The sequence below is a fragment of the Xiphias gladius genome, chromosome 23 (genome assembly GCF_016859285.1).
Source record: "Xiphias gladius isolate SHS-SW01 ecotype Sanya breed wild chromosome 23, ASM1685928v1, whole genome shotgun sequence".
Classification (NCBI taxonomy): domain Eukaryota; kingdom Metazoa; phylum Chordata; class Actinopteri; order Istiophoriformes; family Xiphiidae; genus Xiphias; species Xiphias gladius.
The window spans coordinates 10,507,138-10,523,539 of NC_053422.1; the positions used below are offsets into that span (position 1 = coordinate 10,507,138).

General features: G+C 39.2%; 1 protein-coding gene across 2 annotated transcripts in view; it reads left to right on the forward strand.

Moving 5' to 3' along the window:
• diaph2 (diaphanous-related formin 2) overlaps nucleotides 1-16,402 on the forward strand; it is a 358,243-nt gene that overhangs the window by 220,365 nt on the left and 121,476 nt on the right. For both annotated transcript variants that reach the window (XM_040119669.1, XM_040119671.1), the window contains 3 exons: nucleotides 3,771-3,872; nucleotides 6,304-6,543; nucleotides 12,403-12,532. In XM_040119669.1, coding sequence (XP_039975603.1) covers nucleotides 3,771-3,872; nucleotides 6,304-6,543; nucleotides 12,403-12,532 — 472 coding nt within the window. The remainder of the gene's footprint in view (nucleotides 1-3,770; nucleotides 3,873-6,303; nucleotides 6,544-12,402; nucleotides 12,533-16,402) is intronic.

Sequence of the window (16,402 nt, forward strand, 5' to 3'; positions counted from 1 at the left end):
AAGGCAGGCATTCCAGCGTTTCCTGGCTGTGTGGAGCACTCGGACATGATCTGGGAACAAATCCACACAGCCAACTATAGCAAATCAGATCTCCGTATAATTTGGTTGGATCTTGCAAATGTCTACAGGTCTGTTCCCCACCAGTTCATCACTCTCGCTCTCAACTACTTCCATATACCATCATGCAACCATAGCCTAGTAGCAAACTACTTCAACAACTTCCATGTCTGCTACACAACCCTGGGGATCTCAGCGGGTTGGCACCATCTGGAGGAAGGGATAGCAATGGGTTGTTCCATCTGTCTCATCCTTTTCACAGCAGCATTTGAGATCATCCTAACTGGTGGAAGATTCGTCCGAGATTCCAGTTAAGTCAGCGACTCCCGACCCTACGGAGCTACATGGAAGATGTCATCACCCTCCTTCAGAGGTTGAAAAACCTGAAAAGGCTTGCTGAGCTGCTAACATGTGCCTGGATGAAAATAAAACCAGTCTGTCAGTCTCTCATCTGGAAAGGAGTCAGGAACGACACCATCTCCTTCTCAGTCGATGGCGAGAAAATCCAGTTTTGGGTGGACCAACTTGTGCAAAGAATCGGAAGGCTTTGGACGGCCGACCTGTCAACAAGCATATGGCGGCCTCGGTCACCTCCCAGCTGGGTAAGATCGACCAAAGTTTCCCACCAAGGAAATTGAATTTCTGGTATTACCAGTTCTCCGTATACCAATGTCCGATGTTGCCCCTAAAGTTGTATGACATCACCTTTACAACAGCTCTGAAGATGGACTCAAAAGCCAACAACTACATCTATAAATAGCTGGGCCTTCCTCAATGTCTTCTTAACATGGCACTGTTTGGGAGAAACACCCTGAAGCTTTCACTGAAAACCATAGCTTAGGCTACAAACAGGAGTGAGGCTCGTGTTCAAGAGACTCATCTGACTTCTTTGTCCAAAACACCAAAGCCAAAGTTCACACAGGATGCAAGTGGAATGCGATGCACACAGTAGACCAGGCCGTCATTTGACTGAAACACCAGGTGAATGTTGGATTACTGTAGCCAGTTATGGATGGGGAACAGCACCTTAAACATGGTCCAAAGCCACAAAGAAGGAAAAGAAAGACCTGGTGATCTCTGAATTTGTGAGGATAGAAGAGGAGAGCTGTGAGCCAACACCAGCATGGGAGCTGGACAAACTGGGAGACTGTGATCAACAAGACGGTTACATGAGTTACATGATATGAGGAGGGTGCCTGAAGCGAGGCTGAGCTTCCTTATCAGGGCCACATTCAATACCCTTCCGACTCCCCAAAACCTGCGACTCTGGTACGGCTCACAGAAGTCGTGCCAACTCTGCGATTCCCAGAACCCAATCATGCAGCACAGCTTCTGGCTGTAAGGCAGCATTGAAGCAAATCCGGTGTGGATGACGTCACGACTGCGTCCTGTGTACAATCACCAAAATCCTGGAGACACGCAGGTTGGAAGCAAACAGGGCCAGTCCAGCAACATCACAGTGGCTGATCCAGTTTGTCAGGCAAGGGGGCAAAGCTCAGTCCCTCAGTCTCTCCGTATGGCCAGATACTGTGCTCTGGTCCACCTCTACTAGGACGGTCATTATGGCTGACTGTTCCATGGGAAGACGGAATCGAGGCTGTCTTTGAGAGAAAGAAGGGAAGATACACAGAGCTGTCAGATGTGCACTCACAAACAGGGTGGAAGGCATTCACCCACCCAGTGGAAGTTGGTTTCAGAGGCTACATTGGAACATCCACCCTGAAGTCTCTTGGGATCACGGGCTCCAAACCGGGGAAGGCTCGTAATGACCTGGTGGAGAAGGCAGCACAAGGGAGTTTCTGGCTCTTGCTTCGCAGACAGGACAAGGCGTGGGGAAGCAAGTATCCATGGGCTGGCTGCAGGGGGCAGTAGGGAGACATCCCTACTGCTGCTCCACCACCGTGAGATGTTCCAGGATTAAAGGAGATTAACATCAGTGAAGTGTGGCTCCCATCTGACGACACACTGGCACAGTCGGAGGTGCATCAGGCAGCATGTGAACCCACTAGTGCTTATATCCCTTGTCAGAACAAAAGTAAAAGAAGCCTTTTAGTCTTAGAATCATGTTATTTTTCTTTTGTTACTCCTTAATGAAGAAGTCGTCAGCTTTATGAAACAGCATCAGGAAGAGTTTCTTTATGAAAGGTAATTTGTGAATAATTAGCAACATTATAGCTCTGTGCTATGTACAGTGCATCATTTGCTCTGGCCCAAAAGGGAAAAAAGGAAACGTGCCCAGTCATCATTTAGCTCCACTATACAATTCCAATTACACAAATATGTTTATTTATTCATTTATTTATTTTTTATATGATGAACCATCTTTTTTGCTTCTGCTGATATGATCAAAAGCCTTCATTATCAAGGCACCATTGCTTGCCGCAGACCCTAATTGGGGCTTCAGCAAAAGCAAGCAACATTTGATATAATGGCTCCCTCCCAAACAGGCATGCCAGGCCTGCATTATGGCTTACTTTTTATATTGCTGAGTTCCCTGAGGGAAGGACAGAGATGTCATCATTAGTGGGCAGTAGACTATGGTCGTGGTGCCTGCAATGACTGCTGAGGTCTATAAAGTGGTCAGCCAGGCCCGTGGCCCAGAAGCTGTGTCTGCTCTCTGTTTTCCCTGTTTTGGTTCCCATCTGCCCATGTGACCCTGCGCCAGTCTGCTCCCACTGAATAAATTTGGGGAGCTAATGAGGAAGGAAGCTTTGCGAAGACCTGGAAAAGGCCACCCTACTCTTCTTCTTCTCTGAGAAAAAGGGGAAAAGTCGCTGTGGTCAATTTTATTAACTTGGCTGACCTTCACACAAACAATTAACATTTACAGAAAACACAGCCCCTCCCATTACCTTCCTCATCTCCATCCTAATCTTCAACCTCACCACCAGCAGCATCATGTTTTCATTTCTGCTTCTACAAGGTCAATTAAACGGAGAAGTAGCAAATTAATGGCAAACCCATTGTATGTATTTTAAGGCAATTGCAAGGTTATGTGGATTATACAGTAGAAGGTCAGTTATCTGAAGGTTCCTGACATGTTCAGTAATTGGCTAAGGGCCACTACTGTCATGGTAAAGAGCCAAGAGTGAGCAGTGATTATGTGACCTTATCTACTCATTCTCCTGCCAGACCATCAGCAAACCTCTATGCATTCTGACTGAAATCTGATCTAATTAAGATAAATGTATAGACGGAAAAATGTTTGTCTGACAGTGTTAGAACTCAGAGGAAGTTTTCATACAGTCTATATTAATTTACAAATCTGTAAGAAAGCTTACATGCTCAAGAAAAAGTGCACAAGTTCCTGTGCTTCTTTAACGGTTGCACTGTCTATAAACTGTGTTTTTTAAAAAGGTTATTTTTAAAATTTTTAGCTAACCAGCTAAGCTGAACATGAACACACTCAGCAGCTTCACTCTTTACTTGAATGGACTCTTTTCTCCTCCTACTGTGTAAGATACCGACATCCTCGTCTGTGAGTTGATTTTTATCCTGATGTGGACAGAAAATGAGATTTGCATTAACAGTATCTCTCTCTCTCTCCCTCCCTCTCTCTCTCTCTCTCTCTCTCTCTCTCTCTCTCTCTGTGTGTGTGTGTGTGTGTGTGTGTGTGTGTGTGTGTGTGTGTGTGTGTGTGTGTGTGTGTGTGTGTGTGTGTGTGTGTGTGAATTTGTTTGTGTTTGTGTTTGTGTGTGCTCTCCCATTTGTAGAACCTGATAAAGAACCTGCCAGAGCAGAAAGAGCTGAATGCGCTAGCAGAACTAAAGGGTGAATATGAAGAGCTAGTGGAGTCGGAGCAGTTTGGCATTGTGGTGAGTATAACTTCCTGTGTCTGGACAGTGGTTTCAGGTAGGACCATGAAATTACGAAATGTATAATTTAGAGAGATGCATCCCCGAGAGTTTCACCAATGTTTAATTGAAACATCCAACATGTATAAAGGGCATATTTGATCGAAAGAAAATCTGAAAAAAACAGGAAAACAATATTCCAAATGACAGAGGCTATGATTAAAAAAGTACTTTTGACTCAAGCAAAGAACATTTCAATAATTTTTGATTAGGATTCAGCATCTCAGTGAATTCAATATTTTGACATCAACTTTTAATATTGTCTCATGATAGAATCATACCCTAAAGCTATGAATCCTGCCTTAAGTTCTTCGAAAAGCATGCGGCTGTATTCAACCAGCTTGGTGATGTATCCCAATCATCTAATTGATTTACAATGAACAGCCAAAGTTCTATATTTTGCAGTGGTAGGGTAAATAATGCTTTGAGTTACATATTGTCAGCGTGGAGTATAACCATGAGAAAGTAGTCTTTGTTTCCAGTCATCAAAAGAACTATGTTTTCACTGGATAAATAGGTATTAATTAGCAGGTAATTTCACTTTTAAGACCCGATCTCTAATTTTTTAGTTATACGTATCAAATGAATCGTCGTGATTGAAGTATTTTGCTTAATAATGAAGAGAAACATGTTTCTTGTTCATTAACAAGTTTTTTTTTTGTTTTTTTTTTAAACAAGCAATCCCTGTTGCTTATTGAAAAAAAAAACATGGTCAGACTCAAACTACTGAGGATGACTGAAAAGACAGGTCAAACTTTTGTACTGTACATCAGTTGTAGAAGAAGGAAAGTAGATCATCAAGCTGTTCGGACCTTTCCACTTAGTTAGAGATTTAATGACTTTTTAATTAACTGCTCTTGCCATCCATTTACCAAGTGAATATCCAACACTTTAGGTACTCTAAAAGGAAGTGTTGTCTTTAAACTTAACTTTACAACAAGATAAGAGAAGTGCATTTCATATTTTTACAAAAGAAATGTTGAATTAGATCCATGGGTCACAGATGTGCCCTATCTCCCAAGTTATTCTCTTTACTCATTAAAGGCTTTTTTGCCTTTGTCTTTTAGGAGATGTAATGAAGCAGGGGATGGCAGTTTTCCTCGTGATCTCACCAATGTTTTGATCATATACCTCCCCACTGATGAAGTAGCTCCTCAGTGCGGAGCAATTTAGTTCCCCTGGGAAATAAGCCATTTTCAAGCTTTTTTCTGCAAGAGCTGTCACCAACGTGGTCGCTTTCATTGTGTTTTCTGCTTACTGTATACAAATCAATTCAAGTGAGGGTAAGGGGATGAGTGTGTACGCACATGTGTATGTGTGAGGAATTAAAGCGGGTGGGAATGTTGGTGTGGGGGAGACGGGGTATTGCTTCACAGACAACTTGTCCATACACATGAATAAATTTAAGCAGTAATGAAACATTATGGGCTGGATATAAAGGTTGCCTTCAAGCACCAGATTAAGCAGCAAGAATTTGTCTGTGGTAGCTGGTTTTCCACATATTTTACAGCCAAAACCCTATTTGTTTTAATTCCCACCCACTTTCATTGCTATTTTTTCTCATTTTCCTTTTTTTTTCCCCGCTGGCTTCAGTGATTCCACTCCCAAGTTCATGAGTATTGATTGGGGCTGTTATATTTATTTATGACAAATCTGTTTAATCGGAGGTTACTTTATCCATATGAAAGTCAGGAAGGGGGCAGGAAAAAAAGGTTGATCCCATTTGCTAAAGAGGGTAGTTGATTTTCAGTTCATTAAAACTAGTCACAGCAGTAATTACACTGAGGATTCAACATGATGGTGATGGCAAGGTGGTGCCATATAGGGTTAATATGATTTCTTTTGTCTTTCTTTTCTGTCTTTGTCACGATGTGAAAAGTTATTGTAGCAACTCATATCCTAAAAGGATTTTCAAATATCTCTAAGATTGTGAGGAGCAGAATTCATGGTTAAGAACTGTAATAGTCACATTTACAAAGCTTTTTTTGCCCTTATGCGGTTACATAAATGACTGTAAATGAGCCAGACTGCTTTGCCCTGCCCTGCACAGAATATGGGCATTAATTATGAAACTATTTACCAATGGTTGCAGGTGCCCATATTGGATTGCTCTCGCAATAGAAATTTCCAGGAGAGCTAATAAAAGTAGGTGCACTAATAAAATGCAGAGTAGCTGCACTAAAGTTAAAACAAAAACAAAATTTATTCATCTACTTTGGTGAAAACCAGGTTTGAGACTTTCTACTAGGTTGAACATGCTGTCCCTGAACATAACCATAGTGTTGATTGTAGAGGCTTTGGTCATTTGTCTACACTGTGCACAATACCAACTACTTACATTATGTCCTTTTTGTTTTTGTTTTTTTGTTGTTGTTTTTTTCAATTTCCTTAGATGAGTACGGTAAAGCTCCTACGGCCGCGTCTCAATGGCATTTTGTTCAAGCTGACGTTTGAAGAGCAGGTGAATAACATCCGGCCAGACATCATGAATGTGACATTCGCCTGTGAGGAGGTGAAGAAGAGTGAAGGCTTTAGCAAACTTCTGGAGTTGGTATTGCTGGTTGGCAATTACATGAATGCTGGTTCAAGGAATGCCCAGACATTTGGTTTCAACGTCAACTTCCTCTGCAAGGTAACACACCACCATACGACACCGATGAAAACCATGTTGTGAAAATGTCTGAAACATGAAGTGACATTAATATGAAAGGTGATTCTGAAAGTGTTATTTGATTTTAGATTGTAGACGAATGATTCATACTATAAACTAATGTGACTGCAAGTGCATGTTTCAAATTACAAGTATAAACCCACTGATTTAAAATAGATTTTGATACAGACGACACCTAATTTATTTATTCTAATATCTGATTAAGAAGCAATCAAATAAAAAAAAGGTTTCAGTACAACAAATGAGACAAACATTTTGAGGCATGGAATTTGAGTCAGCAAAAGGCAGCGCCCCTATCCATTTCCAAGTAAAATCAAAGCATGCAATGGTGTAAAGGAGAGGCTTGGCAGCCATGCACACACAGCTAAACAAAACAAAACTCTTGAAGCAGACCTGCTCAGCTACGCATGGACACACACACACGCACACACACACACACACGCACACACGCACACACGCACACACGCACACGCACACACACACACACACACACACACACACACACACACACACACACACACACACACACACACACACACACACACACACACACACTCAAATTTACACCAGGCAGGAAGTGACACAAGAGGTTTCCTGCACAGTGTTCTGAGAGGAAGATTCCTTAAGCTAAGGTAAGAGAGAGTGTCAGCCCCATTATAGGCAAAGCTAGGGTTAGTCATCATGTCACAATGTAAACAGGGTGTTAAACGTTGATTTTAAAATTGTACCTAAACCACAAGAGTAAGGTGGCTGTAAAAGTAGTACATTGTTCTAGGAAAGTGATTATTATTTAAAATGTGTGCCCACGTGCATAACACTTCCAATAAATAAATAAATACAATAAAAAATCAGACTATAAGCAAAGTTGTCCTAAATGGTAAACTTTTTTTAATGCCAACGGCATACAGGATACAGATCCAGTAACACAGGTATATCTACTATATCAACAGCATGTGAACAAATTACAATTTGACTGACAGCCAAAATTAAGTTTGTTGTCTTCTCCTTTTAAAGTAGCTTTGGCACCATGTTGTTTCGTAGCATAGGCAACAGTCTTATTATTCAATGTCTTATCTAACTGATGATAAAACTGATGACAATATGTATTGGGCAGCCTAAAGAATACTTGGAGGACCCGTTGGGGTGCTGAAGCAGGGGCAAGCTTCCTCCCAGCGCTGCCTGTTGTTGCCAATCAAACTGTAGGGATTAAAAACTAAAATAAATTGCAAAGTCCATCTTCTAGGCAGCTGGTTCGAGAATTTATAACACTTATTTTTTAGTGTCATTATCCTCAAACTCTGCTGTTCCTTAGCAGTGCTACAACTGTTATGAGTAGATAAGAAGAAAAAAAAAAAAACAGCTTTCCCTTCAACAATCATGTCGAATGGATCAGACGTGTCATGTGAAAACACTCAACATGGGATTTTTCCATATGGGAAGCCTGAATGTGAATGCCATAAATCACCACCTTACACACATATTTGAAGCCAACAACCTTTGCAAGTTCCATGTGTGAAAAATATGGTTAATCCAGTGTGCCTTTGGAATTCCTGCAGGCTGACTGAATCAGTGTGGAGTGTCAGTGTAGAGCCTGGTACCACCTCGGGGGGCTGATTGGGCCGTTATGGATGGACAAGAAAAAAGTCTGCTTTCTCACTTTAGTCAATCAAGTAAATGGCCCCCTGGGTGGCAGGTCTAGGGTACCTAATGGGCTCATCAGGGGGGAGGAGGAGGTTGATGATGGGAATAAACTGCAAGGGGAAGGGCACAGGCTGACCCAACTTCACCTTCAGCCCTCCACTATAGCCCCCTGTCCTGCCAAGGACACAGAAATCTTATGGGAGCCAGCCTGGTTATTTACATTCAGCAAGCTTGAACATCCGCTCTGGCTTTACAAGGACAGTGGTGAAATGTGGACTTCATGTCACTGTTGTTTAGTGTGAAAAAGATGTAAGCAAATGACATGATATTAACTTTACAGGTAATTGTTATTTCTCATTTTTCAAATGGCATGACGTTATTTGTGGCATGACATTTTCTACTATATTTTTTCAAAATACTTGTATGTAAGAAAACACTGACCAAGCATAAAAGTAGGCATGATAATTAGGGGTATAGGAGAGACCTTTTCCATAATGAAATATAAATGCATGCAACCATCTGTCATATAACTCAAAAACAAAGAAATATTTTTTCTCTTGGGCTTATCCCTCTCTTACTGAGGGAAAAACACTTTCATAGGCTCTGCGTAATAATGAATGAACACATAGCAATGATTTGCGTTCAGTTTAAGCTGAACAGAGCAGGCTACCTAATAGGCACTTGTAAGAGGGCGTCATCTACCCAGCGTCAGTGTGACTTCGTGTCCTGCTTTGAAATAAAACATTTTCCACAGCTGAAATTACTGTTATAATTACCATTGTTATCATACAATTCATGTCCTCAGCACTTATGTTTGTAATGGGCATGAGGTGACCAAGCATCACAATGTTTCTTTTATTCATAGAACTCTTTCACAGCAGTGGCCTTGTGTCCTTTTGTTATTTATAAACTATATATACTTTTTCTTCTTCTTAAAGAGAATAATATGTATTTATATCTGCTAGTATACAATGTGTCTGTCCTGTGCTGCAGCTCCATCTACAGAAGCTAAATTGAGCAATCAAGGGCCGCCAATCCCTCTGTTAGTGGGAGGGTTCTATATTCTCATCAACACTTTTTCCATTATTAATTATTGTGTTTTTTATTTCCTTAATAGAAATTTAAGTGGAATATACCGTGCCACTCCAAATGCTCAATATATTGCAATGTATTGTACTGACTGGGCAGGGATTTGGAATAATGCTACCTCAAGCAATTTTCTGTTATGAACGATTGAATGATGTTCACTGTTCGGAATTTGCTTTCAGCAACATGGTAATGAGGCACTGTTTTTCCATTTACTTCAAATGAACAGATTTTTTTGAAGGAGTAGCTTTGTACACACAACACCCAGTTGCACAATTAAAACATAACGTGTAAAAAAAAAAAAAAAAAGACAGCTGTAAAAAGGCATTTTATATATATTAGGTAGTTTTAAAGGAAAGATTTGAGGTAAAAATAAAGGTAGCCTTAAAGTAGCCTAAGCTCCTTAAGGGGAGCTTAGGAACTCTGACAGTAAAAGCCCTTTTCACTTTAGGCTTTTAGCAAAAACTTTGAAATGGCCAGGACAAGGGATGGACTAGGATTAAAAATGGCCCTGGACTTTGAGATAGACCAGCTCAATAAAACCTGTGCACAGATACAACATAGCCGCTAGCAGGGTTCCCACGATACCGTAAAGCTGCATTGATTGAATTTTCCTGATGTAAAATAGTGTGAAAATAACATCAGCGCCTTGGGCTTCATTTATGATTCCCCCAGCCCTTACAAAGGCCCTCAACAGAATGTGTTACCACTACCAACACTGCTATTTTTATTTCAACATAAAAATCTTGTTTTTGTTTTTGTTTGTTTGTTTGTTTGTTTGTTTTTTGACTGTGAAATAACCCCAATTTTTAAAAGGAACAGATCAGTTTTGATAAATGTTTTGAGAGATGTTTTTTGTCCTGTCCAAAAGTTTTGTTTTCTGCCGGAAGATGACACTGTTCATTTCAGTTTTAAAAAAAAAAACCTTTTATTTTGCTTTTGCCTTTAAAGTTCCTTGTTTAAAATTAAAATTTAAAATGATAATCCTTAATTATATGTACAAATTGTTTCATTAGGGTTGTACATATTAAATTAAAAGTACAGTTTTGTATAGATCAGTTAATGTGGTCTGTTTATGAATGACTGAATATGCATACTCTGTGGACTTGGTCCAGTCTTCTTATGTCAATGAAATTCACCTCACTATGCTAATAAGCCTCCAGTTTCATCAGATAATTTTAATGAGTGTCTCATTACCTGAAACCACATGGTTTCTCCACTCATACCCACTGTACCCAATACAACCTCGCAGTCTGCCCATTCTCCAACCCTGTATGGGCACTTGATTGGATCGGGGGGGGGGTCGGCGACAAAAAAAAAAACAAACCTATTTTATCATTGAAGTAATGAAGAATAAATTACGAGCTAAAGATACATGATATACTGCACCGCATAATTGAGAATTATTGTATCAGTAACTGTACTGTTTGTTAACATTCACAATTCCTTAAATGTTTTTTTTTCCTTTCTCACAGTTCTCCCTCTCTTTATTACACATTACCATTAATAGCAGATGAAATCAACATACCAGAGACAAACTTTTTTGTGCGGTAATGACAGCTCGGGGTACAACAATAAACAAATTAAAATTTAAGATCCATGAAATTAAATTGTGATTACCCAAAGTGAGCAAATGATTGATCCTCATTTATTGAAAGTATGTGTGTGTGTTTTTGTGTTGATGTGTGAGTGTATGCCTCTGACTGCCTGCGACTGTTTCAGTTCACTATAGCCTAAATGTGTGTGTGAGCATGTGCACACAGGTGTTTGCATGTGCACATGTGCCCACATTTCCAACTGCAGGCTGTTTACAGCACAGATATTATCAGTATGAGTACACAGAGGTGGGTTGTGCTAATTAGCTTTCCCAGCATGCGATTCGAACAGCATGGCAATCACGGTGGGGAATGAATAAGGAACATGTTTTCCCATGTACTAATGTGGAGACTCCTGCTCCTGTGTGTGGACACGGACCCATACACACGTGCACATACGTGGCACACACAGTACAGTACTTTCAAACTTTTCTGTCTCACAGAAAAGACCCTAATGGGTGTGCTATCACTTTATGAGTATATCTACTGTATGTGCCGTATTTGCATTTGTGTTTGTTTTTGTTTAGTCATCTGTAATTGGTTTCAGAAGTATGTTACAATAGGTCTCATCATAATGGAGTTTTATGCCTCTATCCAGTCCCTCATTTCATACTGAGATTGACTGAACACTTAAGTGGCACCTATTACAAGCAGTTCCTTATTATCTTGGTAGCAATGTATTGTACTGTTGTACTCCTAAGAGGGTATGAATAGACTTTGCTCTTGGTTCTTAAATTTGTTTGCGACCTTGGTTGTTGCCATCAAGTAGGCGCAGAGGGATTTAGCTGTGCAGTAAAATCCCGTTAGTTATTATGTATATTCACATTTAAGGTAAAAAGTGATTTAAATCACTGAAAGTAGCATCACAAGTATTTCTATTTATTTATTTTAAGCCAGGAAACTTGGGGGGGAGAGAGATGGGTATGACATGCAACCAGGAGTTGAACCGTGGACATTGCTTTTATGTGGTATGCGCCTTAATCATTAGCCATCCCGTCTCCTAGAAATTACATTCATATACAGCCAAACTTCAAGGGCAAATAACGTTTTGTAGGAAACACAATCTCAACCTGATTACATTTTCTATTAAGGGGATGAGGACATGTTGGTAATTTTTTACACACTTTTGGGGCTGACTATAACTTAATCAGACACACGGTACAGTAGGTGCAGGTAGAAAGCTGGTACTCACGCAACATTTAAGGGCATATCTACTGTTCTGAAAACACAAAAAAGGACGTGGGCTTACATCACAACAGTTGTTCCTATTTTGTCAATTAATTTGCTCTTAGATTTGGATGTTTTAAGTACTGTATTTTTATGTGGCTTCACTGAGCCTAACAATCATTGCAAACTGATTGGTTTTTTCAAACTTTTTGGATAGTTCAGATAATTTAACTGAGATATGAAAAAATAGGGATTAAACCTGTGTAGTATATTTGACAAGTAAATGAGTGTAAAAATGTGGGTTAATCTATTCTTTTCTCTTTCTTTTTAGCTCCGAGATACTAAATCCATCAGTCAGAATACAACGCTTCTTCATTTCTTGGCTGAGAAGTGTGAAGAGAATAACCCAGAGATTTTGAGGTTTCCAGATGAGCTTGAGCATGTGGAAAGTGCCAGCAAAGGTATGTTTCTATGCCTTTATGCCTTGTGACTGTCACATATACTATCATAGTCCCCAAATGTACTGCGCATTATAAAAGTCAAAGTGACAACATCATCTTGCAGTGAATACAGTCTGGAGAAGGCTGAGGTCTTCATTGTAGGCAATTTATCTCCCAAAATATATCCATAAATGCAATGCAATGCAGTTTTTAACCCTCCATTATATTCATTTATTTATTTTAGTTTATTTCCAACATGTTTTCACACTTTACTTAATCTGTTTCATCCCTTGACGACAGCTAGCATTCTCTCTTTGTGACAAGAATAGAGTTGTTTGTCTGACCACACTGTCATTCAGCCTGTCAATAAACTAATTCCACTCTAATTCTATTCTCAAGCAGTTGGTGGAATCCCTGCAGGCTTATTTACTTTGTTAGTCTCATAATTGGTTATTTAATCTAATTCAACTAATTATGCACTTGACTGAGGCTGCCAGCCATTATGTTAGTGGACTGAATAGTCTTCAAGCTCTGTATATATTTAGATGTCTATATGCACAAATTTTGAATTATATCAACTCTGTCATTTCATGGAAATGAATTATTCAAGGGGAGGCCAGTTAATTGACCGATGCCAGTAAATAAATGTCTCTCGCAAAAAAACCCTCAAGAACTATTTAAGAGGTAGGGATGCGAAAAAAGTTTACTCTGGGCACACCACGCTTCGCTTGCTGATCATCACATACAGTAAATTTAAACTGGATTTTGAGTGGGCTACTGTGACAGTGAAAAGCTTTTTCACATTTTGAGACAGTGAAAGTTCTAACACCCCTTCTGGTTCCTGCTTGTTTTAGAAACATTTCTTCCTTCTTTTCTTTGTAATATTAAGGAACTATTTTTGCCAAACTCATCTTTCATTCCCTATATTTTACTGTCTTTAGCATCTTTAGGCTAATGAAATAAAGAAAGATGAAGTCCCATAAGCCTCAAAAAATCTATTTTGTTACGTTTACTTTGAGCCAGATCGCAAAGGAACTTGGTGATTGGAGATCATGCGCTGGCCCTTCTATGTCTTTTTACCACCTGTAGAACAGTAGAGCATCACTGAATAATTTACCACTATGTCCAGATCCTTTACAAGCTTTTGGTTTCCTGACTAAAGAAAATTGAATACACTGTACATTCTTAACGATGAAGTCAAATACTACATATGCGTGACAACCTCCTCTGATGGCAGTTTTTTAATTTCTACTTAACATTTGTCTCTTTCCCCAGCTCCCACTTTCTTTGTTTTCAGTTTATTTTCTGGTGGAGCAATTTTCCTACAACTTAATGCTCAGTGCCCAGTGAAATAAAAGGTTAAAATGATTTTCCCAATCAATCTGGGTGTCTGTTTTAAAGAGTATAGCAAATACTGCCTCTTTATTATTTATTAATATAAGCAGCCACAGTTTGAAACATCTCTATTAATTTGGAAACCCATTAGTTTTTACCATGACAACAACCAGTCTTCCCGGGGTTCATATTAAAAATGTTTATACTAGATTAGACTAGACAAAATATTAAAAATTGCATCAAAACCAAACAAATGACATACAAGACATAAAGTAGAATAGTCAACAGTAAAACTTCCATTCTGTAACTGGTGAAAGATTAAAAGAAGTCACCATATTGTGCTTTCTTGGCTAGTGATTCTAATGTGAGGAAACCTGTGTAGAGCCTGTTACCCAGGCATGTGATTTCTGATTGTTGATTGTCAGAGGCTCGTGGGGGAGGGGTTGACTCAAAGGGACACTGACAGTGATGTGGGGGGATTCAAATGTAATCAAACTGCCATCTGCAATGGTTGAAAGTTGTACAATTAGTATACCCCATTGATAAGTGCAATCAGACCTGGATAATTGCCCTAGAACATCATAATTTTCCCTGCCTTGATTGCTGCTTCGGACTTTTACTCCTCTGGTGCACAATTTCTGTGAGAAACTGGACTTCCACCTTGCAATTGTCTTGATCTTGACACATTTTGTACTTCGCCACTTTCTCCACCCTTCAGAGTGCATATCTGTTTCTTGCAGTAATTCAGAATTTCTGTGACTTTTACAGCAAGCCTATAAATATTTAAATGAAGGATGATTCCTAGTTATTGTTAACTGCATCACTGATGATTCCATTTTACTCAGTGGCCTACTCTACCATTTAGTGATAATGGCTACAGGTTACAAAAAAAGCCTGTTTTAGTGCTTTTAGTCTGAAATAATGCAGATATCTATCACAACCTTCCTATGTGTCTGTTAATTTGAAATGGATCACTGGTAAATTTAACTGCAGTGATAAAGCAATTGTTCATGCGTAACTAAAACAGCCCGATATTTTATTACTGTTTTGACAGTAAGGTTCAGTGTATTTTACATCTCAACAATACAGCCTGGAGTAGTTTGTTGCATTCAGTTCTGGCATTACCATCTTTTTTTTTCCTTTTACAAACCCAGGCTACCCAAAAACACATGATTGCACATCTTATTACATCAGAAATCAGTATACCTGTAGATTTGCCCAGGAGAAATAGTGGCCTGATAGGGCTAGAGGTTAACAATAACTAAGTCCAGCGCCTAGAGATGTTCCCTTAGGAGAGTTCTCCTCTCTCCTAGGATTCAGCCGTTATCAAAGACTATCTGTATCAAGGTCAGTTTTGATTAAAATTCACATGATTATGTAAGGAGGCAGGGGCAGCAATCTGCAGATGTTCCAGACAGGATCTGGACAAGGGGAAGGGCCATGCTTTTTTAAACAACGCATTGTTGACACATGGATTCAATGAAATATGATCAGGAAATTTTAGCAGCTCAGATTCTTCTTACATCGTCATGTTTTTTTTTTTTTGTTCAGTGGCAGCATATCTGGAAATACATAAATAAATAATTAAATAAATACTTAAAAGGTTTTAATGAAATTTGGTGAAAACTTTGGCCATAGACTGTGGAAAGACTGATTATTCTGTAGTGCATATATCACCACTTCTGTTGCCAGGTATATAAATATATATGTGATATGTATCTGGACAGACATGAATGTAAACTGCAACTTGACCGGTTGGTGGAGGCAAACAAGCACGAGGCGGTAATTAAACTTTTATGTATATTTTTATGCAAATCCACTAGTAATTTTAAAATGTCTAATATATGTCCATTATTAAATCAACCTACATTGTATTTATATAACTATGCAGGTTTGTGAAGATATATAGTTTCTCGTTTAATGTCAGTGTTTTTATCCTTTTTAAAACAAAACAAAACAACAGTAAAATGCATTCCCTTTAAAGCAGGTAAAGCTGTGTCTATGTTCTATATTTAACATACAACTACATGGTAAGTTAGGTATAAAGGAATTTCAGTGCTTCAAATGTATAAACTGTCAGCCATAAAACACCTTTATCAAATCCCAATTTAGGATACGTTTAAACACACTCACATCTGGGTAAGTTGGGTGATTTTGTAATTTCAGAATTTATCATTCTCTGTTCAACGGGTTTTATTCTCGAGAGGAAATCAAGTGCCTTTAGGTCAGTGAAAGAAAGTGCTGCTCTATTTTCTTCTTTCAAAATCATTGATTGAAGAATGCTGGTAAAATCATTACAACCTGAAGAACAGACAAGGACAAGATCTTGACCGTATTTTTCACAAGTATCTACAGTAGCACTTTTCTCCGGACAGTGAAGAGCTACTACTGAGACGCTATACTTTTTCAGAACTCTGAATCTTCTTAACAGGATGGAGCTGGGGGAGAGGTGTATCACATGCATCTTACTGAATTATATTTGTAGTCCAATGCAATTTTTAAGCTTTATACTGAGTATGGTTTCAAGTTTAGTCCTGACACCAGTTCAACAATTGT